The following is a 23851-nucleotide window of genomic DNA, read 5'->3' as shown; positions in this document are numbered from 1 at the left end:
CATCTAGTTCTATTCTGTAGGGGACATCTGTTAACATCAGAGATCTGTGCAGTTTCCAGTTCCTCAATCCAGTGCTGTAGTTGAAGACTGAGATCTGCTTGCAAAGAAACACAGAGAGGCTTGCGCTACCCACTCATAGCATACTCTAGCTGAATCCCCATTAGTCCTTATTTTACTGATCCAGAATCTCTTGTAAAAGCCACTCAGACTACCTGCAGAAGCTGACATTCTGTTTCTGTCTCCAATGTCCATTCAGTTTTATTCTGGGTCTGTAGATCTCCTCTAGCCTTGAGCTTGCATTCACCAGCCTGTAGCGACAAAATGCCTTCAATGGTGGATCCTTTAGCTGCAGAAAGTAGGATGGAGTTTTCAGCAGGCAGCCCTATGTCACTGAGCTGGGGGACTGAGTGCCTCAACATTCCTTGGAAAGCGTGTTTGTGTCCGCAGGAGCTATCTATTTGCACATCAGTTGTTTTGCCATCGCACTGGAGGTTTATTGTTAAACTAATATTGCAGGTGTTGACAATGAATGAGCCCCCAGTGACTAGAATCTGAGGTAATCCCACCTTCTGTGACAGAAGAGAAAAGTTGTGTCAAAAAATAAGCCACATATTTTTGTAGAAGAAACTGTCCTATTAATCTCATTCTATTTGATTGCAAGGCATTTCTCCTTCCTGGTCCAAAAAGCCCAGGGATGGGACCATTTAATGCAGCCTGTGTTCTACAGAGGAATCAGAAATGGCCTCAGGAATAAGCAATGCGTTGAGAAAAACTCTTTAATAAATACTGGAGAGGAAAAGTAAATTTCTAAAATCCTAATTCTAGACAGAAAGGATATGATTTTATTGGAGTCTAGGGGGAAGGAGTTATTTTAATTATAAAGTTGGGATTAAACATTATTTTACGGCAATGACAGTAACATCTGTCACTGTATTACTCCAAGCTCTCAACCTTAAAACATCTGTCTCTGCAAACACTAATTTGCTGCTACTGCAGGACACATTTGATAACCGACCCTGTCTCCTCCACCTACAAGGCAAGATTCTGCCACTCTTCCATTGAGTAGCTTCTTACTCCAGGAGTAAGAGTGGCAGAGGGTGTTAAATATGGAAGTAGTTCTTTGTGCCCACTCAGAACTTGAAACATAAAGGTTAAAACACTTTATAGAACAGCAAATTGGATAATTACCTGAAGGGTGACACACGAATTCATCAGAGTAACAATCCATTCTATATCTGTTTCATTGCTTTCTGGTCTCACTTCTCCATCTGCTTTGAAAGTGCACTGTCCAAGGACAATATCCAGCAGGCCATTATACTTGTCTCCTCTTACCGCTGACATCTTCAGTTGGTTCTCTTTGGCTATGCCCAGAGACTGAAGCTGAGGCAAGGAATGCTTGAAGCCAATCTCCACACTGTGCTGGAGGCCACAGGTGGCATGGAGGTGCATGCGGATGAAGGTGTCATCGGAAGAAACATATCCAATGAAGTTGGCCATAGAGTCGCTGGTGAACACTGACCCATTAAGTGAAATTCTTGCTGGTGTCTAAAATAGAGAAGAACTGTATTGCCAATTTAGTTGCCATGTTACCCTGCATGTTGTTTTAAAATGGCTCCTTGGAGAAACAGGGCCCAATTCTGCACCTCAGTGCACGTCATGTAGTCATTTATATTTGTTCTAACAGGATGTAAAATGCTAACTGGCATCACGTGAATAAATAATTCTCATCTGATACCATTTCCTACCCACTTTGCACAGATATAAATGACTACACAAGTAGAGAATCCGGCCCAGAGTCTTTATACTGAGTTTTCCCATCACTTTCTTCATAATACTAATAAAATCAGACTGGAGTTAGCTCTAGCAATTTGGGGAGCTTGATATGGCTAGCTGCAACCAACAGGCTGAAATCTGACCTCAAACAGAGTCAGTTTCCTATTGACTTCAATGAGAATTTGCCCAGTGTTAGTGGGGATTAGATGCACATAAATTAGGTTAGAATTAAACTATATTTGTCTGTTGTGACCTATGAGCATAAGCAGGAGCCTCTGTTAGCCACAGGCATCTCTCCCTTTCTGATGCCAACTTTAATATCCTGTACAAATTGCTTGCTGTAAGCATATTTTAATTAAAATGTTCAGAAAGTGTTAGAACATAAGGAATGTCTTTCCAAAAACTGTTCAAATTTGCAGGTGTCTTCCCAAGCAAACTACCAAATAGGGAAAAAAAGAGAGCTTGTACGAGAAAATTCAAACACTGAGTTGCACTGGCAACACAGCTATATCAGGATTGGAACAATATCAGCTCTGTTCCTCTTGGCTAATGTGTTCAGACGAAAAACTTTGGGCGTATTTGGTATCTGTCTCTTTGAACTTGCTGCCACCATTGAAATAACTCGTCTAAACTAACAACTGCTATCGTTATTTAACAAATACATGATTTGTCAAACCCCAGTCCAGTTACAGTATATCATCATGACCATCCAAAGATTCAGTAACTAAAGGTCTCTTTCAGTTTTGCTTTTTTTAAAAAATAGTCCTATTTCCGCAACCCTTGAATTTATGTAGTATAAAAAACGTACATGCTGATTTGGAGGGAGAACCATAAACAGTCCCTCTCTGTGGTTCTTTGGCTGTAACATCTGATTGTTAACCATCCCTAAGTGACCAAATGTAAAACTTCATTTTCAGAGTGATCACATTAGGGGTGTGGATGTGCAAGAGTAGCTAATAGGTGAAAAGGCCAGACAGGACACAAAATAAAAATAAATCTTTGCTAATGGATATTGCTTACTGGCATGATCATCCGACCATATACCTCTGTTGCAACCACATGTTGTGTCATGAACTCAAACAGTAACTTGTGTTCTGATGACAGGCTTCAGAGCAGCAGCCGTGTCAGTCTGTATCCACAAAAAGAATAGGAGTACTTGTGGCACCTTACAGACTAACGAATTTATTTGAGCTTAAGCTTTCGTGGGCTACAACCCACTTCATTGAATGCATATTCCATTCTACGCATCCAGTGAAGTGGGCTGTAGCCCACGAAAGCTTATGCTCAAATAAATTTGTTAGTCTCTAAGGGTATGTCTACACTACACTGGATTGGCAGGTAGCGATCGATCCATTGGGGATCAATTTATCGTGTGTAATGTAGACGCAATAAATCAATCCCCGATCGCTCTCCCGTCGACTGCTGAACTCCAGCTCGATGAGAGGTGGAAGCAAAGTCGACAGGGGAGCAGCGGCCGTAGATCCCGTGCCGTGAGGACGCAAAGTAAGTGATTTTAAGTTGATCTAAGATACATCAACTCCAGCTACGCTATTCTCGTAGCTGAAGTTGTGTATCTTAGATTGATCCACTCCCCCACCAGTGTAGATCAGGCCTTAGGTGCCACAAGTACTCCTGTTCTTTTTGTGTTCTGATGGCTCCACCATACATGTAAGGGCAATGCACTGTCATTTTGCAAATTTTCATTGCGGTTGAGAAAGACAACAGAATGAAAGGACTGAATGCCTTTGTGTGACTGAGACCAGTGCTGGAACACCATTCTTTCAGTACAGCCATTAGCAGCTTTTTCATCTGATCAGTTTCAGTGTTGTATAGATCCTCAGACACACTTCCTCTCTCTCACCCTAATTCCTTCCCTAATACACCAAAAGCTTCTCTCTGCTACCTTTTGTGAGATCACTGTAGCCACAGCACTATTACCAGGGAGGGATAATGTCAATGTGTTGATAAACCAGCTAAGTGGTAGTGTCAATGAAAGAGAACCTTCCTTTGAATCTCCTGCCCTGCTCAGAATGGCAGAGGTTTCTTATCTGAACAACACTGCTGGAAATCCAATTACAGCACTTCACACATGCACATTTGGCTCTCTTGAGCTATTATAGTCTCTTTCTGGGATAGCACTCCTCCTGTCATGTGCCTTCTCTGTGGGGTGGGAAAAGGATGAAGAGAAGTGTTCCATAACACTGAAGGACAGCTCACACTACAATCAGTTTCATTAGGTTCTTTGCTTTTTTCATAAATGTTCATGGCATAAAAAGGGATGAACAGGGAATTTGGGGTAATCCAAACAATGAGATGAGTCCTCTTACATGAGACTTAAAACTCTCTCTTTTATCATTGGTCCAAGGACCACTGCTGGGGAAAAAAAATACTGATTCTGATCCAGTGGGGAAAGGTAAAAAGGGTAACAAACTAATAGGTTTTTAAGGTTTATAATCTTGTGATTTGACAAAGATACAGACAGTTTATTGGACCAATGCAATCAGTACATTCAGCAATTTTCTCTGAGGCAGACATTCTCTTTCAAACCCCCCACTTTTGCTCCTAGGTCCAACTTATTCCAGGTTGGTTGCTCAATAACAGAAGAGCTCTGCTCATGTTGAAGTAGTTTTTAGTCCTTTCCACTTCTAGTTTACAGAGACGGTTGGTTTTTTGGACTTCACCCAACAACATCAATGAGATTCTTTTGCTTTTGCATGCTCCCTATGTTTCATGATGCCACTGGATTTTTTCCCAGGTAAGACCACTTGCACTGAGTTTTGATTTTAAATCATGCAACTTGTCTGTTGACTGGTGCTCAGATAGCACCTTTGAAACTGCACCTGTCTGGTCTGTAAACCTCCTGCCTCCACTATGGGTTTTAAAGTAAGTGTGTATGGATGTACCAAGGATGCAAACGTATGCCACTGGAATATAGGTTTCAGAGTAGCAGCCGTGTTAGTCTGTATCCGCAAAAAGAACAGGGGTACTTGTGACACCTTAGAGACTAACAAATTTATTTGAGCATAAGCTTTTGTGGGCTACTTCAGTGGGCTGTAGCCCACGAAAGCTTATGCTCAAATAAATTTGTTAGTCTCTAAGGTGCCACAAGTACTCCTGTTCTTTCCACTGGAATATGAATTGTGTTGATGCTTCTAACTCAGAATTAATCTCCCATCCAGCTGTGGCAAGACTAAACATTGACATGTGTATGTCCAGTTTTTGTTTAACAAGTGCTTTGTCCTGCATGTCCCTGGTGCTATTAAAGGAGTGAAGATACTTGAAAGTGTGTACAAAACCTCCTGTTAACTCAGACCCATTTCTGCGCCTACAACAAGCTCCGATACTTACTCTATGGGAATTAGGTCTTAAAACAGTACATTGTTGGTGGCAGAGTTCTGAGAACAAAACTGGTACCTCAAATAAACAGCTGGCAACCTCTCCACTGCAATGACCAGAAAGCTGATTAGTGGTAGATTCTCCGTTGCAATTGACCTGCAGGCATATCAGCATAACATATTAATAAAAAATGAGAGTAAATCAGACTAAACACTGAGCAGATAGTTAAATGAGTAAGTGAAGAGATTGCTTTTTAGGAGAAAGAATAAGGAGACATAAAAATATCAGCCTGAGGCCATGGCTACACTGGAGAGTTGCAGCGCTGGTGAGGGGGTTACAGCGCTGCAACTTAGGATGTGGCCACACTTGCAAAGCACGGCCAGCGCTGCAACTCCCTGGTTGCAGCGCTGGCCGTACACCCGGTCGAGCCTCGGGTGTAGGGACTCCAGCGCTGGTGATCCAGCGCTGGTCAGCAAGTGTGGACGCCCACCAGCGCTTTTATTGACCTCCATGGTATAAGGAGGTATCCCAGCATACCTTAGAAGCCTCTCTGGTAATCATGCACACTCCACTGCCCTGGGCTCAGCTGACCCCACCTTTAAATACCCTGGGAATTTTAAAAATCCCCTTCCTGTTTGCTCAGCCAGGTGTGGAGTGCAATCAATCAATCAATCAATCAGTGACCATGCCTCCACGCCCCAGACGAGCCCCAGCATGGAACAATTCCGAGCTGCAGGACCTCATCAGTGTTTGGAGTGAGGAAGCTGTGCAAGCCGGAGAAATTATGATACCTATGGGCAGATATCACAGTCCTTGCTGAGAAGGGGCCATGAACGGGACGCGTTGCAGTGCAGGGTCAAAATAAAAGAGCTGAGGAGTGCTTACTGCAAAGCCCGTGAGGGAAATCGCCGCTCAGGAGCTGCCCCCACAACCTGCCGTTTTTACAAGGAGCTGGATGCCATACTTGGGTGTGACCCCACTGCCAATCCGAGGAGCACGATGGAGAGTTAAGAGCAGGGAGAAGTGGGGGAGGGTGTAGAGGAAGCTGATAGTGAGGCTACTGGGGTGGAGGGAGACACCCCGGAGTCCCAGGAGGCATGCAGCCAGGAGCTCTTCTCAAGCCAGTAGGAGGCTAGCCAGTCGCAGCAGCGGGAAGTTGCTGGTGAAGAAGAAGCTGCGGAGCGTGCTCGGGGTAAGCAGATTTTTATGTTTTGGGAGAGGAGGGTTTGGGTTATGGCTGCCTGCATGCATGCCTAAACGTGGAATAGCCCATTAATTTGCTCTATCACGTCTCTGTAATCTGCCTCGGTAATCTCTTGAAAAGTTGCAGCCAGAGCGTGCGCAATGTGCTTTCTCAAGTTTATAGGGAGAGCCACCGTGGTCCTTGTCCCGGTCAGGCTAACTCGTCCGATCCACTGTGCAGCGAGGGGTAGGGGGACCATGGCTGCACACAGGCAAGCTGCATAGGGGCCAGGGCGGAATTCACATTGCTGTAGAAGACCCTCCCTCTCTTCCTAGGTAACACGCAGCAGTGATATATCTGGCAGTAGGAAACCCTGTTGAGAATTTAGGGATACTTGAGTGCAGGGCGCCAGGTTTGCGGTCCCCCCCCAGCCCCGCGGTGCGTTCCGGTCTCCCCACCCCCTTCCAGCACGTAGCCAGCCCCGTGGTGCTCTCCGGTCTCTCCCCCCGCTTTCCAACAGGCAGCCAGCCCCGCGGTGCACTCCGGTCTCCCCCCACTCCCCTTTCCAGCAGGCAGCCAGCCCTGCGGTGCGCTCCGGTCTCTCTCCCCCCTTCCCAGCAGGCAGCCAGCCCCGCAGTGCGCTCCGGTCTCCACCCCCCCCTTTCCAGCAGGCAACCAGCCCCGTGGTGCACTCCGGTCTCTCCCCCCACTTCCCAGCAGGCAACCAGCCCCGTGGTGCGCTCCGGTCTCTCCCCCCACTTCCCAGCAGGCAGCCAGCCCCGCGGTGCGCTCCGGTCTCTCCCCCCCATTTCCAGCAGGCAGCCAGCCCTGCGGTGCGCTCCGGTTTCCCCCCTCCACCAGCAGGCCGGCAGTTACGCGGACCGCCCCCCCCCGCCAGCAGCTCGCCACCTTCCTGTTCACTACTGTCCCCTGTGCAGGACACCAGCTACTTCCTGTACCCAGTGCAGATAAACCCCAGTGACCCATCGGTCAATTCCCCCTCCCAGATGCAGTCGGGGCAGAAACACTCACCCCATTGCTCGCCATGCCTTCACTTCCCTGGCCTCTCTGTGTTATGTTAGGTATGTGGGAAAGATGCTACAAAAAGTCTAAAAACTCCTTCACTGTGTGATAATAAACAATGTAGCCTCTGTGTATTACATGTTTCTATCTATGTTTTTTTTTAGCGACCTTGACTAATGCAGCCGGATCACCGGCCTCACGTCGCTTGCAGAACTTGAGAAAAAATCCGCGAAAATCAAAAGAAGAATTGATCAAAGCAGTTATGATTCACTACAACAGAGAAAGTAGGAAGACGCAGGAATGGAGAGAGAAAATGTATGAGTGGAGGCAAACAGAAAGCAGGAGAAAGGAATTGGCTACCAAAAAAACCTCAAAGCAGATGATAAGCCTCCTGGCTCGCCAAACTGAGTCTTTCGAGTCTCTCATAGCCATGCAGGCAGATCTGTACCATGGTAACCCACACCCCTCCCAAAGCTCTCTTTCTTGTTCCCTAGTACTTGCACAAAACACCTTTCTCCAGCAGCCAGTTTCTTATTACCCCCAGCTGCCCCCAACACCTGTACGATCACCTACCAGCCCTGATAACTACAATTCTTACCCTGTGCACTCCACCCCCATTACCCTGCAGCATAGTAATCCTGAAGTGCAGCAGACATTGAACAGTAATCCAAACAGGACATATTCAAACCTCTGAATGTACAGTCCACCACCCTAACCCCCCTGGCCTTTTATGTACTGTACTTTGAATAAAGGATTTTATCGCTTTTACAATACGTTTTATTATTGCAGGAAGTGGTAAATATTGTACCCCAAGGTAGAAAGGAGCACAGCAAAGGCACCAAACATTACTGTTGGCTCTCAGCATCAAATTGCTCCCTTAAGGCATCCCTAATCCTTGAAGCCCTTTCCTGGGCCTCTCTAGTAGCCCTGCTCTCTGGCTGTGCAAATTCATCCTCTAGGCGTCGAACCTTGGAGGTCCATTCCTCACTGAATCTTTCACCCTTCCCTTCACAAATATTATGGAGGGTACAGCACGCGGATATAATAGCAGAGATGCTGCTTTCCCCTAAATCTAGGTTCCCATAAAGACACCTCCAGCGGGCTTTCAAATGGCCAAAAGCACACTCCACAGTCATTCTGCACCGGCTCAGCCTGTAGTTGAACCGGTCCTTGCTCCTGTCAAGCTTCCCTGTATACGGTTTCACGAGCCATGGCATTAAGGGGTAAGCGGGGTCTCCAAGGATCACAGTGGGCATTTCGACGTCCCCTACTGTGATCTTGCGGTCTGGGAAAAAAGTCCCGGCCCTCAGCCTCCTGAACAGGGCACTGTTCCGAAAGATGCGTGCATCATGCACCTTTCCAGGCCATCCTGAGTAAATGTCAGTGAAATGCCCACGGTGATCCACAAGCGCTTGCAGAACCACGGAGAAATACCCCTTGCGATTCACGTACTCTGATGCCAGGTGAGGTGGGGACAGAATAGGAATATGCGTCCCATCTATTGCCCCTCCACAGTTAGGGAAACCCATTTCTGCAAAGCCATCCACAATGTCCTGCACGTTCCTCAGAGTCACAGTTCTTCTTAGCAGGGTGCGATTAATGGCTGTGCAAACTTGCATCAGCACCATTCCAATGGTGGACTTTCCCACTCCAAACTGGTTCGCCACCGATCGGTAGCTGTCTGGAGTTGCCAGCTTCCAGATTGCAATAGCCACCCGCTTCTCCACTGGCAGGGCAGCTCTCAATCTCGTGTCCCTGCGCCGCAGGGTAGGGGTGAGCTCAGCACACAGTGCCATGAAAGTGGCTTTTCTCATCCGAAAGTTCTGCAGCCACTGCTCGTCATCCCATGCTTGCAGGACGATGTGATCCCACCACTGAGTGCTGGTTTCCCGAGCCCAAAGGCGCCGTTCCACGGTGCTAAGCACATCTGTTACTGCCACAAGCAATTGAGTGTCTTGAGTGTCAGGCGTTTCAATATCATCGTCTGACTCCTCACTGTCACTTTGCAGCTGAAGGAATAGCTCCACTGCCATGCGTGATGTGCTGGCAACATTCATCAGCAAGGTCCTCAGCAGCTCAGGCTCCATTTATAACAGAAATCTCAGAAATCGCGCTGCAGACTCACAATGCCACCAAACTGCTCGGAATGTGCAGCAAAGCACCACGGGGCGTTGGAACAGGAAGCGGAAAGACCCGCACACTTCCTTCCCCTTCCCACAAGCCACAGCGCCAAAATGGGACGAGGTGCTCTGTGGGATGGCTGCCCACAATGCACCACTTCCAACAGCGCTGCAAGTGCTGCAAATGTGGCCACACTGCAGCGCTGGTAGCTGTCAGTGTGGCCACACTGCAGCGCTGGCCCTACACAGCTATACGAACACAGCTGTAACTACCAGCGCTGCAAAACTGTAAGTGTAGACATGGCCTGAGTTGAGAACGATAGCTCAAATAGGTAAGTAGCAGGTCAGCTCTGAGGCTAAAGCTTGTCTTTAAACTGACTAGAACATTTACAGGAGAGAGGAGAATGTTCTCAAAACAGTAGGCAAAGTTTATTTACTGAACATAGAGTGAGATCCATTCTTAAAAAAAAAAAAAATCTATTGGCCACACTGTGAATTTGAGTTTGCCACGGTATTGCGAAATTTCCTGCTTTTAAAATGAAAATGACATAGTAAACATAATTATCACCAGAATAAATATGAATGTGTTTAATGCTACCTGCTGTACCATGGAACACATTTTCAAGTGATATAGATTGTAACCTCTGTGGGGCAGGAACTGTGTCTGCACAGTGCCTAGCATCTTCTGGCCATTACTGCAAATCTCAATAATGAACAGTAATAACAGCTGGACCCACAAAAACCAAGCCTGCCTCATCTGTAAAATCACATATTAGAACATGAGTTACTAGACACCTGGTTAGCTTATAATGATGTAAACGTGCTAATGGGTCTGCATTTTGCATTTTGGTGGGTTCAACCATTGTGTCTTGCTTTGAAAAATTAGTCCCATATGTCCTGCAGTGCTTAAAAGAACAATGGGATTTTGAATGATGGGTCTTTTCATGCTGGTCTTGTTTGGGAAAAGGGTCCCCCCTTTTGACCCACTAGCTCTCTTCTTTACAAGATTTAAACCTGAGAAACAGAGCATGAAGGGCAGTGAGATATATCGCATATACCCCAGGCAAGGATTTTTCTACCAACCTGTACCACTGGTGGGACAATGTTAAGCAGTCCTCCCAGGTCATGGTGGAATGAAAGGGCAATTTTCACAGTACTGCTGGTGCTTTTCTTCTCCACTCCCACCGTGAAGTGTTCCTTCTCCACCCTGGTTGTTACCCCAGCAGCTATCCTCTTGCTGAAGTTCTAACCAGAAGAGAAACCAAACTGTGAGAAAAACCAAACAGCAACAAAATAGTAGCAGCTAGCAAACAAGTAGAAGTTGTTTCCACAGGTTGTGAAGACAACAGCCTCTTAAAATGAGAGCACCGTTCAGAATCATAATCAAAGGGGCACTGCACAGGCTTGCTCAGCCTGGTTTTGTCTTCGACATGGAATCTTCATGTAAAGCTAAATCCTGCAAGGTGCAACTCCCTCAGCTCCTTTGGATCCCAATGTGAGTGGAGAGCACTCAGTACCGTGAAGGACCAGATCCCGACAGCTTGGCCGATTACAACAATAGTACCAGTAACTGAAAGAGCAATTGCACAGAGTCCTCTGGAGCAGGGGACTTCATTAATTTTACTACTGTTCCTTCCCATAGTATCTGAGTTCATCACTGACAAGAATGATCTTAGCCTGGCAACACATCTGAGTGGTAGGGAAAGTACTTTGCACCTCAGTTTCTCCATTTGTACAACAGGGGTTGAAGAGGTTGTGCTTTGCTCGCACAGAAAGTCTATGGCAAAGGATTGTGCTTAAACACAACACCAGAGTAGGAAATAACACAGGAGAAGAGGGTGTTGATCAACAGCTTGGAAGGAAAGGGATGTGAAGTTTATCTCTTTAGAACAGACATGAAAGCGAAATTGTTAAGGTTGGTTACAGCAGTGTTAGATCCATCAGTAATACTTTGGTTTGTGAGCACTCTCCTGACAGCAGCCTGTGTGCTGCACTATCCCTGTAGGCTCTGCCTACCGGCTTCATTTTTCTGTGCAATCAGGCTATACAATGGAGAAAATTCTACTCTTGTACAACGGGCTACTAACTTAAATCCAGAATTTAACATAGTTTATTTAGTTTAAATCCAGTCCATATTTGAGATGATTGATGTAAAGTATGACTAAAAGCTGTGCAGAAATCTGTCTTCAGTACAGCAATTCAGAAAACACATGTGTAGGGATCTACTCTGCCACCACTAAATGCAGTTACCTCTAGAGTGAAACGCAGCATTTGATTAACAGCCCACAGGAACAATCTACAATTGTTTCACATTGTTTTGCCTGAGACTGAACTAATCAATCACTCTTACCTGGGCATAAGCTTTTGTGGGTAAAAAAACAAACACACACTTTTTCAGATGCATGGAGTGAAAATTACAGATGCAGGCATTATATAATGACAAATGAAGAGAAGGGAGTTACCTCAGAAGTGGAGAACCAGTGTTGACAGGGCCAGTTCGATCAGGGTGGATGTAGTCCACTCCTAATAATAGATGAGGACATGTCAATTCCAGGAGAGGTAAAGCTGCTTTTGTAATGAGCCAGCCACTCCCAGTCCCCATTCAAGCCCAAATTAATGGTGTTAAATTTGCCAATGAATTTTAGTTCTGCTGTTTCTCTTTGAAGTCTTTCTGAAGTTTTTTTTGTTCACGTATAGCCACATTTAAATCTGTTATAGAATGTCCAGCGAGACTGAAGTGTTCTCCTACTGGCTTTTTACGTTACCATTCCTGATGTCCGATTTGTGTCCATTTATTCTTTTATGTAGGGACTGTCTGGTTTGGCCAATGTACATGGCAGAGGTGCATTGCTGGCACATGATGGCATATATAACATTAGTAGATGTGCAGGTGAACGAGCCCTTGATGGTGTGGCTGATGTGGTTGGGTCCTCTGATGGTGTCGCTAGAGTAGACACGGGGAAAGAGTTGGCAACAAGGTTTGCTGCAGGGATTGGTTCCTGGGTTAGTGTTTCTGTGGTGTGGTGTGTAGTTGCTGGTGAGTATTTGCTTCAGGTTAGGGGGCTGTATGTAAGCGAGGACTGGCCTGTCTCCCAAGATCTGTGAGAATGAGGGATCATTTTCCATGATAGCTTGTAGATCGTCGTTGATGCGCTGGAGAGGTTTTAGCTGGGGGCTGTACGTGATGTCCAGTGGTGTTCTGTTATTTTCCTTGCTGGGCCTGTCCTGTAGTAGGTGATTTCTGGGTACCCGTCTCACTCTGTCAATCTGTTTCCTCACTTCCCCAGGGCTGTATTGTAGTTTTAAGAATGCTTGATAAAAATCTTGTAGGCGTTTGTCTCTGTCTAAAGGACTGGAGCAAATTCAGTTGTATTTTGTGAGGTAACTCCCTTCTCTTCATGTAGCATTATATAATGCCTGCACTGTAATTTTCACTCCATGCATCTGAAGAAGTGGGTTTTTTTCCCATGAAAGCTTATGCCCAAATAAATCTGTTAGTCTTTAAGGTGCCACCAGACTCCTTGTTGTTTTTGTGGATACAAACTAACATGGCTACCCCCCGATACATGTCTTCTTACCTGGTAATAGCAGGCACCTTCTACAGTAAAAGGGATCCCGTGTTTCTTTAGCTTTGTGATATTGTGCTTCAAACTTGCAGTTAGTTGGGACTTCGAATCTCCTAAGGACAGTCTCTTAACTCCAAATGCAGCATCAATCCTTTCGCTGCCACTCTGTAAGGCCATAGTAACAGTGTGGTTGGCAATGACATGGTCGTACATGGCAGTGATAGTGCCATCTATAGGAAATCCTATTGACAAATAGAGCCAAATCAGAACAAATGATATACAATGCTGCAAGAAGCATTCAAGGAATTTTCAGTACCACTGAGTGGCAATTATCTATAAAATGTTATAAACGGAGAAATCAATAGTTTCTATCACATTTCATAATAATAGCCTAGCTTTTTCTAACATTACTATAGATCAGTGAGTTGCATCTTCTATTACGTATTCACAATAGAGACTGATGGGAATGAAACCCCCTACAGTGTTACAGGATTAACAAGGCTAAATTAAAGATATTACTTGGATTTGGAATGTATTTTGGAAACCAAAAGATCATCTTTCCTAAATAAAGGGATGGATGATTCTTAACTCTCCTGTTCTGTATAGTCTTTGAGAATCTATACCTGGGGCCTCGCTGGGACATTCCAAAGAATTCTGCATGATAGGAGTGTGTTGTGTGTAGCTCCACCAGATTGCATTTAGAAATTTAAAAAAAAAACAAAACAACCAAACCAGACTATTCAAGAGCAGAGGGCTAGGTGCATTCAGCCAGGGAGCTTTCAAAACCTACATACCAGAAAAGGCTAAAACATTTGTTTTTACTCAGAAAACGGATGCTTACACTATCTTATTCCACAAGGTGGTTCATTCAAAGACAATCGGAGTTTTACAAGAAACTATTCTGACTTGTCCTAAGGAAAAGATGTACAAAAATGATGGACGTGCATTAAGCAGGGATACACATAAGGGTTTAAATGACTAACAGGTCTTGCATCCATTCTGTTGCATTTTCTTAAGAATATCAATAAGAATGTTGCTGAAGTTAAGGAGATGGGGCAAATTTGGCCCTGGAGTAAGCAAGTGCAACCCCACTGACTCTAGATTGTTTGGGTTTGCACCCACTTACACTGAGATTAAATTCACCTTTACCATGTTTTGTTACACACCAATTTGATTGAGGTGTAGTTTTTTCATACCTGCATTTTTTAAAGAGGTGATGTTATGTATGAGAGTCCCAGCAATTCCTCTGTGTCCCTGATTCATGACATTGGAAACATCTACATAGAGAGCTTGCTCATCCACCTGGAAGCTGGCTAGACCCCTTTTGATTCCTTTATTGAGCTCCAGGTGTCCTTTTAACTTTGCTTCCATTGGGATTGCCTGGCTTCCGTTCTGAGTCAATGTGAAAGTGACATTGTGCAGGCTGATATTCCCAAATACATTTCTGTTCCTGAGATGCAGCCCATATAGTGCCTTGTTGATCATCACACTAATGTTACCTGTAAGGGACAGAAATAAGAATTGCACAGAGCCCTTTGGGTTGGGAAATCGGCATGAGAGGAGAAAAATAATTAGATTTGACAAACATGAACAGTAACCCTTTAATTTAACATGGACAGGAATGAAATGCATTTCTATTAGCTGTAATAAATTATTTAGCTCATTCCAGTTAGGGAATCTGCTTACTGAAAGAGAGAGACAGCAATTAGTCAGCTAGTGGAAATACCTTTTGATGAAAGCACATTATATTATAATAGTATTTCTATAATCTGCTATCTACAATAGGTTTCTTCTTAAAAAGTTGCTTGATACTTAAGAGCCAAACTCTGCTTTTCAAGGCTCGGGATTGAGTAAAATGCATCATCCGGGGAAACTTGGGGAGGGACTGTGACCCAGGAAGCACATTGCCCCAGAGGCACATTGTACTACAACAGTGCATGGTGTAGGATGGGACAGCCGCCATGTGCACAGTCCCACCCAGAGCTCCGCAGCACACCTGTCAGCTACTCCCCCACTGAACTCCACAGACACAGCCCAGAAGGGGACGGGGCCAGTCCCTCCCCCCGCCACACACACACACACACACACACACACACACACACACACACACACACACTGTAGAGATGGTTGGGAAATGTTATAGCTCCCGAAGAACAATGGCAATGAAGAAAAACCTGTTTCATTTTCCCCAAATTTTCTTCAAAATGTTTTGGAGTTTTGTCAAAAAATGAAACCTTGAAAACCCAAAAATTTCATTTTAGGCCTGAAAGAGTTTAAAATGTCTTCCAATGAAAATGTACATTTTCAGTCAAAATAGAAACATTTTAATGAATTTTGTTTATTGTCAATTTCCATTGAAACCCTCTCCCCAGTTTTGATCACCCAGTGGACAACTGTTCACATCACAAGAAACCATCACCATAGATACTAAATTTATACTTTTCATTTTAGGCTGCTAGTAGGTTTTAAATGCACCAAGACACCACAGTGGAGGACATCTTATACTCGAATAATAATAAATTTCCTTTGGTAGCTGCATTCTTAACTATCCTCTTACAGCAAAGCACATAGTGAGGAAGCACCTTCATGAATGTTGTTCTTGCGCTTCAGAGATCCATTCAGAGAAAAGAGCTGTGGTATGATCTTCAAGCCTCCAATGTTGTGTTGGACTTTCCCATTCAGGGACAGGAGAAGACCAACTTTCTGCTCCATCGCTCCCAAAAAAACTAGATGAAGTCTGTTCTCATTTAGCTTCAGCTCAGAAGATAATAGAAGTCTACAAGGGAAAGAAACAAACACAAGTAGCTCACACACTATTATCAATAAAGATTTGTTACTGGTGTTCAATATTTAATGTCACTCTACCTCTGTTAATGTAGTGCAAAACTGACCCTCCATTTTGCTTAGTGTATATTCTGTGCTTATGTTAGACAAGCGTAGAACATGGGAAAAAATCCATGAAGTATGCCAGAGAACAATTTTTCCTTCACTTAGATTTTGGTGACCATAAACACACCAAATATAAGCAAGCTTCCTTCTTATTATTTTCATTTGCTTAGAGCAGATTTCACTGCTTCTCACTAGAAAAAAGAATTCCAGAGGTTACCCTCAACAGGTCAAATTTTAAACAAGATTCAAGGCTGCTCTTATTTATTTACACTCATATCTGTGCGGCAACAGAGCTTGTTTGGCATCCTGCTATTGGCTGACTGCTTACCACACCCCTCCGCAATGCGCAAGACACTCTTTGTTTGTGCAAAAATGAACACACAGGCTGAAATTGTGGCCCAATGTACTCAAAGAACTTTTAAAATCTACTGTGGAGTACATTTTAAAATCTTGTAAAACTAGCTAATTTTACCAGCATGGTCTAGTGGATAAAGTGGAAAAGGACTTGCACAGTCTGATTGAGAGTGCATGGGCACATGCACGTCCAGCATTGGTGCTCTCATAAGAACATATACTCGAAGTAGTAATTTCACATTTTTCTCCCCCACTTCAATGAAATTTTGCACAAAATACTTGGATTTTTGTAAAAATTTAAAGCCTCTTTCAGTGGATAATTTTACATTTGAGAAGTTTAAAAAAAACTGCTAGAGGAGTGAGAGGTGGTGCTGGTGCCAGTGCCCTCTAAAACAGTGTTTCTTAACCTTTTTGATAGCAGGGACTGTCTTGCTGCCTTCCTAAACTGTTTCAAGGAGATCTCAGCAACCGGCGCCAGTCCATGGAGCAGCTGTTGAGAAACACTGCTCTAAGAGAGACATGGTCTAATGCAGGGATGGCCAACCTGTGGCTCTGGAGCCAGATGCGGCTCTTCAGAAGTTAATATGCGGCTCTGGGGCTGGAGCTACAGGCACCAACTTTCCAATGTGCCATAGGTGCTCACTGCTCAACTCCTGGCTCTACCACAGGCCCTGCCCCCCACTCCACCCCTTCCCGCCCCTGATCCTGCCATGCCCTCATTCCTCCCTGCCCCCGCAGAGCCTCCTGCATGCCATGAACCAGCTGATTGCGAGGTGCTGGGAGGGAAGGGGAGGCGCTGATCATCAGGGCTGCCGGTGGGCAGCAGGCACTGGGAGCGGGGGGAGGGGTGGAGCTGATTGAGGGCTGCTGACGTATTACTGTGGCTCTTTGGCAGTGTACGTGGGTAAATTCTGGTTCCTTCTCAGACTCAGGTTGGCCACCCCTGGTCTAATAGATTAAATCTAGGGCTTGGAGTTAGACAAGCTAGAGTGCTAATTCCATATCTGCCCCCAAAGGTTCTTCACAGAACTTTTCAGATATTGGTTAATTATGCTGGCTTTCATGATTCCCCCCAGTGTAGCTGCTAAATATCAATTCTGCTTCATCTGACAGAGGACAAAAAATGAGAAAAACAACTGATAACCTAACATGAAGAACTAATTTACTCACAGGGAATCTCTCCTGTTCTCTCCATTATCTATGAACAATGATCTAAGAAAGCAACCAGTAGAGAGAGGGCTACAAGATTGTTTTAGTGTTTCAAAAATGCCTGGTCTACACTACGAGTTTATTTCAAATTTAGCAGTGTTAAACTGAATTAATGCTGCACCCGTCCACATAACAATAATATAAAGGGTTCTTAATATCAATATCTGTACTCCTCCCTGATGAGGTGAGTAGTGCTGAAATCAGTATTGCCATTTCGGGTTAGAGTTAGTGTGGCTGCAATTAGATGGTATTGGCCTCCGGGAGCTATCCCACAGTGCACCATTGTGACCGCTCTGGACAGCAATCTGAACTCGGATGCACTGGCCAGGTAGGCAGGAAAAGCCCCATAAACTTTTGAATTTCATTTCCTGTTTGCTCAGCGTGGAGTGCTGATCAGCACAGGTCCCAGAATCAAAAAAGAGCTCCAGCATGGACCATACGGGAGATACTGAATCTGATCTCTGTATGGGGAGATGAATCTGTTCTATCAGATTTGACAAAATGCCAAAACATTTGAAAAAATATCCAAGGCCATAATGGACAGAGGCCACATCAGGGACTCAACATAGTGCTGCGTGAAACTTAAGGAGCTGAGACAAGCGTACCAGAAAGCCAACAAATGAAATGGAGGCTCACGGAGGGAGGGTAGACTGATGACTGTAGCTATCCCACAGTTCCCGCACTCTCTGAAAACTATTTGAATTCTTGGCTGAGCTCCCAAAGCCAGAAGGATCAAAAACTTTGTCGCGGGTGGTTTAGGGTATATGTCATCAGAGCACCCCCCCGCCCCATGAAACCAAAGGGAAAAAAATTGTTTCTCGCCTTTTTTCAATGTCACCATATGTCTACTGGATGCTGCTGGCAGATGCGGTGCTGAAGCGCTACGCAGCAGCAGCCCCTTCCCTTCCCTTGCCTTTCAGATGGCAGATGGTGCAGTATGACTGATATCTGTCATCGTCGTCCTGCGAGTGCTCCTGGCCAGCCTCGGTGAGGTCTGCTGGAGGTTCCTGGGCAAAAATGGGAATGCCTCCCTTCTTTAAGTTTTATCATTCTCTTCTTTAAGTTTTGTCTCCTGGAGATTCACTCCTGCCTGGAATATCATAGCAACTGGAGGCTGTCCTCCCCTCCCCCCTTTGATCTCTGCTTGCAGAGGCAATAAAGTCAGTGTTGTTTCTTATTTATGCATTCTTTATTACTTCATCACACAAATGGGGGAATAACTGCCATGGTAGTCTAGGAGGGGTAGGAGAGAAGGGAAGCAACGGGTGGCGTTGTTGCAGGGGCACCCCCTACAATGGCATGCAGCTCATCATTTCTGCGGGATGTCTGCGGATCTGACCCGGAGCGGCCACTTGCCTCTCTGGTTCTTTAGTAGGCTTGCCTGATATTCTAGGTAGGACTGACTCTCCCTTTAGACAAAACTTAAAGAAGAGAATGACCTGGGGAGTCATTCTCATTTTTGCCCATGCGCTCCTGGCCAACCTCACCGAGGCTGGCCAGAAGCACCCATGACAGCAGCAAACGGTACAGTATGACTGGTAACAATCATTGTCAACTTTCAAAAGGCAAGAGGATGCTTCTGTGTAGCACTGCAGTACCGTGTCTGTCAGCAGCATCCAGTAGACACAGTGACAGTGAAAAAAGGCTAAACAGGCTCCATGGTTGCCGTGCTATGGCGTCTGCCCAGGCAATCCAGGGAAAAGGGCATGAAATGATTGTCTGCTGTTGCTTTCACGGAGGGAGGATTGTCTGACAACATTTACCCAGAATCACCCGCAACACTGTTTTTGACCCATCATGCATTAGTATCTCAACCCAGAATTCCAATGGGCGGGGGAGACTGCGGGAACTATGAGATAGCTACCCACAGTGCAACGCTCCGGAAATCAACGCTAGCCTCAGTACATGGATGCACACTGCTGAATTAATGTGCTTAGTGTGGCCACGTGCACTCGACTTTACACAATCTGTTTCCAAAAATCGGTTTCTGTAAAATCAGAATAATTCCGTAGTGTAGACATACCCTTCAAAAGCAAAATACTCAAGTAGCAAGGAGAGTGCATGGAACATTGCACTCTCAATGGCTTTCTGCACATGTCAGAATGCAAACTGCCATGCTTAAAAGAGAACTCAGATTTATTAGGGAAGACTCTTCAGAACTCTTTTTAAGGAAGGTTACCACGACATTGTTTTCTTTACCTTGATGGAGATGCTTTGCCCATTAGCTGCAGCTGTACAGACTCTGGTTCTGTCAAAATTGCCTGATGCAGGAGAGCCCTCACTCCAATAATCCTGCTGTTCTTTCTGGTCTCCTTGCTCATATCAACTTCCAGCAGCGCTAGATCCTTTCCACTGGAATGAAGGTAAAGTGATCCATTGAGACTGTTCTCACCATAACTCTTAACAGTTGCATGGGCCTACACGCAGGGGAAAATGAGAACAAGACATCTGCTGCATTAGGAAACTCAGATGACACATGACAAAACAGTGCGGTGTCACATTCAGCAACCCTACTGCTGAGAGTAACGTACAGGACGAGGGTCTCAGAAATCCCTGATTAAAATATGACTAAGAGTACTAAAAGAAAGGCTGGAGTGATTTCTTTATCTCTGATGAAGTCATCCACTCTGGACACTGCTAAATCATTATCCGTGGAGCTCAGAAAAAAATACTTCAGAGCAACAATTGATTTTGCCTTTGGCATTTACTGATTAGATATTTTCAGTACAGTTTCCCACTGAAGGATAGTACAAGATCTTCATCAACACAACAATTTCAAGTTACTCAAGCTGGACACTGGGCTAGACCACCAGTTCACATGGGACATTTTTGAGGAACCAAATGTAAATATTTCCAGTGAGGTGCACTTAATAGAAGTTTGTTTGCCAGGTGCTATCACTAGTCCTTGGTTATGTGAAAGCATTTTTGCTTAAATGGAAAAATGAATAGATTCCCCAACCACTCACTCCACTGTTTTAGACATATAATCCTGGTATGAGGGATTTATTACAGGCTAGAGGGGGCCCCAGATCAAAATATTGGTAGTATTTCATTGGCACCAGTGAATTTAAATGACACAAGTTAGAAGGAAGAGACCTATTGGATCATTTAGTCCATTCCCCTGTCAGAACAGATAGGGTACTAGAAGAGGTAGGAGAGAATGATTTAATAAGAGACTACATATGATCTTAGCCAGGGAGTTATTGCCATGTCAAAGCTTTACATACTTATATGAACTTATTGTACATCTGCTTGCAATCAGAATGAAGCATTGATTTTTTAAAAGAAAAGTCCCCTTCCCCCCCTGTTCTAGGGAGTTTGGCTTCATTATTGTATTTGTATGATATGATACTACCATATTTATTGCTTTAAGGAAACTTTCTCTGTGCAAGGCAGGAGGGCCTTTTGGCAAGATAAGCACATGCACTGCTTTGGAACTGCCATATGGCCCTACATTGACTAATCAGACCAGATGCAAGTGATTGGCCATATCTCACTCTGTTTGGAACATGTAATAGGAGGAGGATACAATACCATCCTTGACTGTGGTGATTAAAACTGGCTTTCCTGAGCAATCACCAGCGAGGGCCTCCCCTTTCTATTGTGTATCACTCCTCAAAGACCCTGTGCTGCAGCCAACCCTGCCAAGGTTAAGTTGCACCCAGATCCCTCCGCAGCCTGTTCACACTGCTCTGTCAAGCAGCAGTAACTCCAGAGCAAACTGAAACATATTCCCCCTAAAGAGACTGAGCTTTCCCAGATCCTGGTAGTATAGGAGAGGGAGACAAGGCTAGAAATTTGTGGCCTCAGCTCAGATGGTCAAAATACTGTTACTAAACTGCAAAACCAATTTTAATACAGATTAAGTGGGATGTAGGCTACTGATTCAAATGTCCTGGATATAGAGTGATTGATACTGTACATTCTACGGCTGACTCCAGTGACTAAGTTGCTGAACTAATAATAAAACTGAAAATAGTCAAAGAGGGAGAATGAAAAGAGATAAAAAGAAAACATACCCCAATTAAAATTTCAGTTAAAATTAGTCTGTACCTGAAAGCTTTGGGGGAATTTTGACTGATATGGATGAGTAAACTGGGAAGAAAATCCAAAGTGAGTATTTGATCCATTTAGTTGAGCAATGAACTGTTGGCACAAGAGAAGTTACACAGCTGAAATGAAGAATTATGGTGAAATTCCAGCACAATTTAACTTGAGTTTCAGGATAATTTACTCCAAAGCTTTCTGAATTTTACCCAAATCCTGCTCCCTGTGCATGTGTACATACACCAATACCTATTTAGGGTATGTCTTCGCTGCAGAGTTAAACCAAGCTTTTACTCTGAGATTCCATGTAATTCCCTTCCCATTCACACGAAAACCCTTCTCACCTAAGTTTGATGCGTTTACTCCCAGCCAGGTCAGTTAACGTGGGTTTTAGGCTAGAGCTTGGATGCTGATTTCACTTAGACACAGTAAAATGGGTAGAGCTTGCAGTGTTGCTACTCCCACCTGGGCTAGGTTAACCCAGGTGCTGATCACCTGAGTACACTCTGCAGAGAAGAACATTCACTTAGGGAGAAGGAACCTCCCAGCCCAGGTCAAGAGACTCGGGCTAGCAAGGCTTGCACTAGCACTCTAAAGAGGACTGTGTAGACAGAACTTTGAAGATGCATCTCAGGCTTGAGCAGGCTCTGAAGAGCTTTGTGTGGCTCAAAAGCTTGTCTCTCTCACCAACTGAAGTTGGTCCAATAAAAGATAACATCTGGGACCGGCATGGCTAGAACTACACTTTTCTTAACATGGGTCCATCTCCCAGTTCTGAGGAAAATATCCACCTTCCCAGCATTGATACTTTCAACTAGCAAATCTTTTCTGGAAGCATTCTATGTCTAGTGTGTTACTAAACACTTGGAAGGTTCTGAAGTTTAGGCATCAGAGGTATTTTATTTGAGGATAAATTCCTCATAGCAAAGGACATTCTGTAAACTTTCCAAAGTTTGCGATCTCTGAAATAAAAACAAATTCTAACTGTGCACAGCAGTCAAGCCACAATCTAACCACAGAAACCTAGCTAGGTGCTCTGGGTTTCTCCCTCTCCACAATAAGACTCATCTGACTCCCCATGAACTGCATGGCCTTATGAATGTTGTGCTCCCCTCCTTGAATGCTGTTCCCCAGGAATTTATTGTACAGAGTTAAATCAAACCATATAAACTTTCCAGAGAGTTAAATTCACTCCTATGGAAAGTGCCAATACAAGACCTAGAGGTCATGAGCAACACACTGGTTTTATGCTTACCCTTTGCAGGAGTGAATTAATAAGCAGGTGCATCACAATAACTCCAGTTCATGCAATGGAATCACAACAAAGAGGAACCTGACCTGTGAAGAATCATTTCTGTTGATGGTGGCTTTTATATTCACACCATAGTCAAAGACTTCCACTTTGGTTTGCGCGGAAAACAGTTCTCCATTCAGGGCCAGTGCTTGTGGAAACTGGAGCTGTTCAAGTAAAACACAATTTGTGCATAATGGCAATTTTTATACAAGTTAACTTTCATCATTTTCTACCCATACATTTACTGCAAAGTAAGTGTATGTGTGTGTAGATAAAACTTTAACTCAATTCATAGAATGACCCCTTCCCTGGTTGAAAAAACCTCCTAATTATTCCAATTAAAAAAACCAAATGATCAGTATATTTTAGCTTCCTCCAGTCATATTAATTATCTGTATTGTGGTAGCACCTAGGAGCCCCAGTCATGGACCAGAATCCCATTGTGCTATGTCCTGTGTAAACACAGAAAAAAATGAATGTTAACTAGAACTCTCCAAATCAAAAGAATGTTAAAGAAAAACAATGGAATGTACATTGAAAGATTATTGAATGGCAGAAGGGAAGAGACACAAAGAAAGGAGAAACTGTATCTTGGTAGGGAGGAAATAATAGTTCTTAGTAAGTATGTAAGGTGTCAGCGCAAATACCTGGAATGAGTGAGTCACGTCCATGTGTAAGAGATGTCTGAAATCCATCTCACTGGATTTGTTGAGGTACTTGCCCAGAAGCCTGATGGCATCTTTCTTATTGACTTTCAGAATAGCTTCAATCTCATGCTTTGCCTGTGTGTTGAGATTTGAGCTGTTAGAATTAGCAAATCAAGCAGAATATTAGCCCGACCTATTATGAAATATGAGCGATATCCCGTTACTAGGGAGCTGTTGCATTATGACTCTGAAGGAACTTGCTGAGCAGCATAAGAAAAGTAAACTAATTTTGGTAATAAAGGTGAAATGACTTGCCCAGAGCCAGGATTTGAACTTACAACCTCCTGCTTTCCAATGTACATTCTTAATAATAAATAATAATAATGCTGCTTAACATTAATTTACTCAGA

The 23851-nt window shown here is 44.3% G+C and overlaps 1 protein-coding gene across 2 annotated transcripts in view; it reads right to left on the bottom strand.

The window, feature by feature from the left end:
- LOC127057570 (uncharacterized) overlaps positions 1 to 23851 on the bottom strand; it is a 188997-nt gene that overhangs the window by 62480 nt on the left and 102666 nt on the right. For both annotated transcript variants that reach the window (XM_050966400.1, XM_050966401.1), the window contains exons 34-44: positions 23442 to 23576; positions 22839 to 22958; positions 21507 to 21599; positions 19653 to 19870; positions 15584 to 15777; positions 14198 to 14500; positions 13014 to 13243; positions 10519 to 10680; positions 5188 to 5265; positions 1189 to 1545; positions 213 to 569 (exon numbers count right to left, since the gene is read on the bottom strand). In XM_050966400.1, the coding sequence (XP_050822357.1) occupies positions 213 to 569; positions 1189 to 1545; positions 5188 to 5265; positions 10519 to 10680; positions 13014 to 13243; positions 14198 to 14500; positions 15584 to 15777; positions 19653 to 19870; positions 21507 to 21599; positions 22839 to 22958; positions 23442 to 23576 (2247 nt within the window). The remainder of the gene's footprint in view (positions 1 to 212; positions 570 to 1188; positions 1546 to 5187; positions 5266 to 10518; positions 10681 to 13013; positions 13244 to 14197; positions 14501 to 15583; positions 15778 to 19652; positions 19871 to 21506; positions 21600 to 22838; positions 22959 to 23441; positions 23577 to 23851) is intronic.

Source organism: Gopherus flavomarginatus, chromosome 9 (assembly GCF_025201925.1).
Source record: "Gopherus flavomarginatus isolate rGopFla2 chromosome 9, rGopFla2.mat.asm, whole genome shotgun sequence".
Taxonomy (NCBI): Eukaryota; Metazoa; Chordata; order Testudines; family Testudinidae; genus Gopherus; species Gopherus flavomarginatus.
The sequence above is the reverse complement of the archived record's forward strand: the minus strand, read 5'-3'. Positions and strand labels throughout refer to the sequence as shown.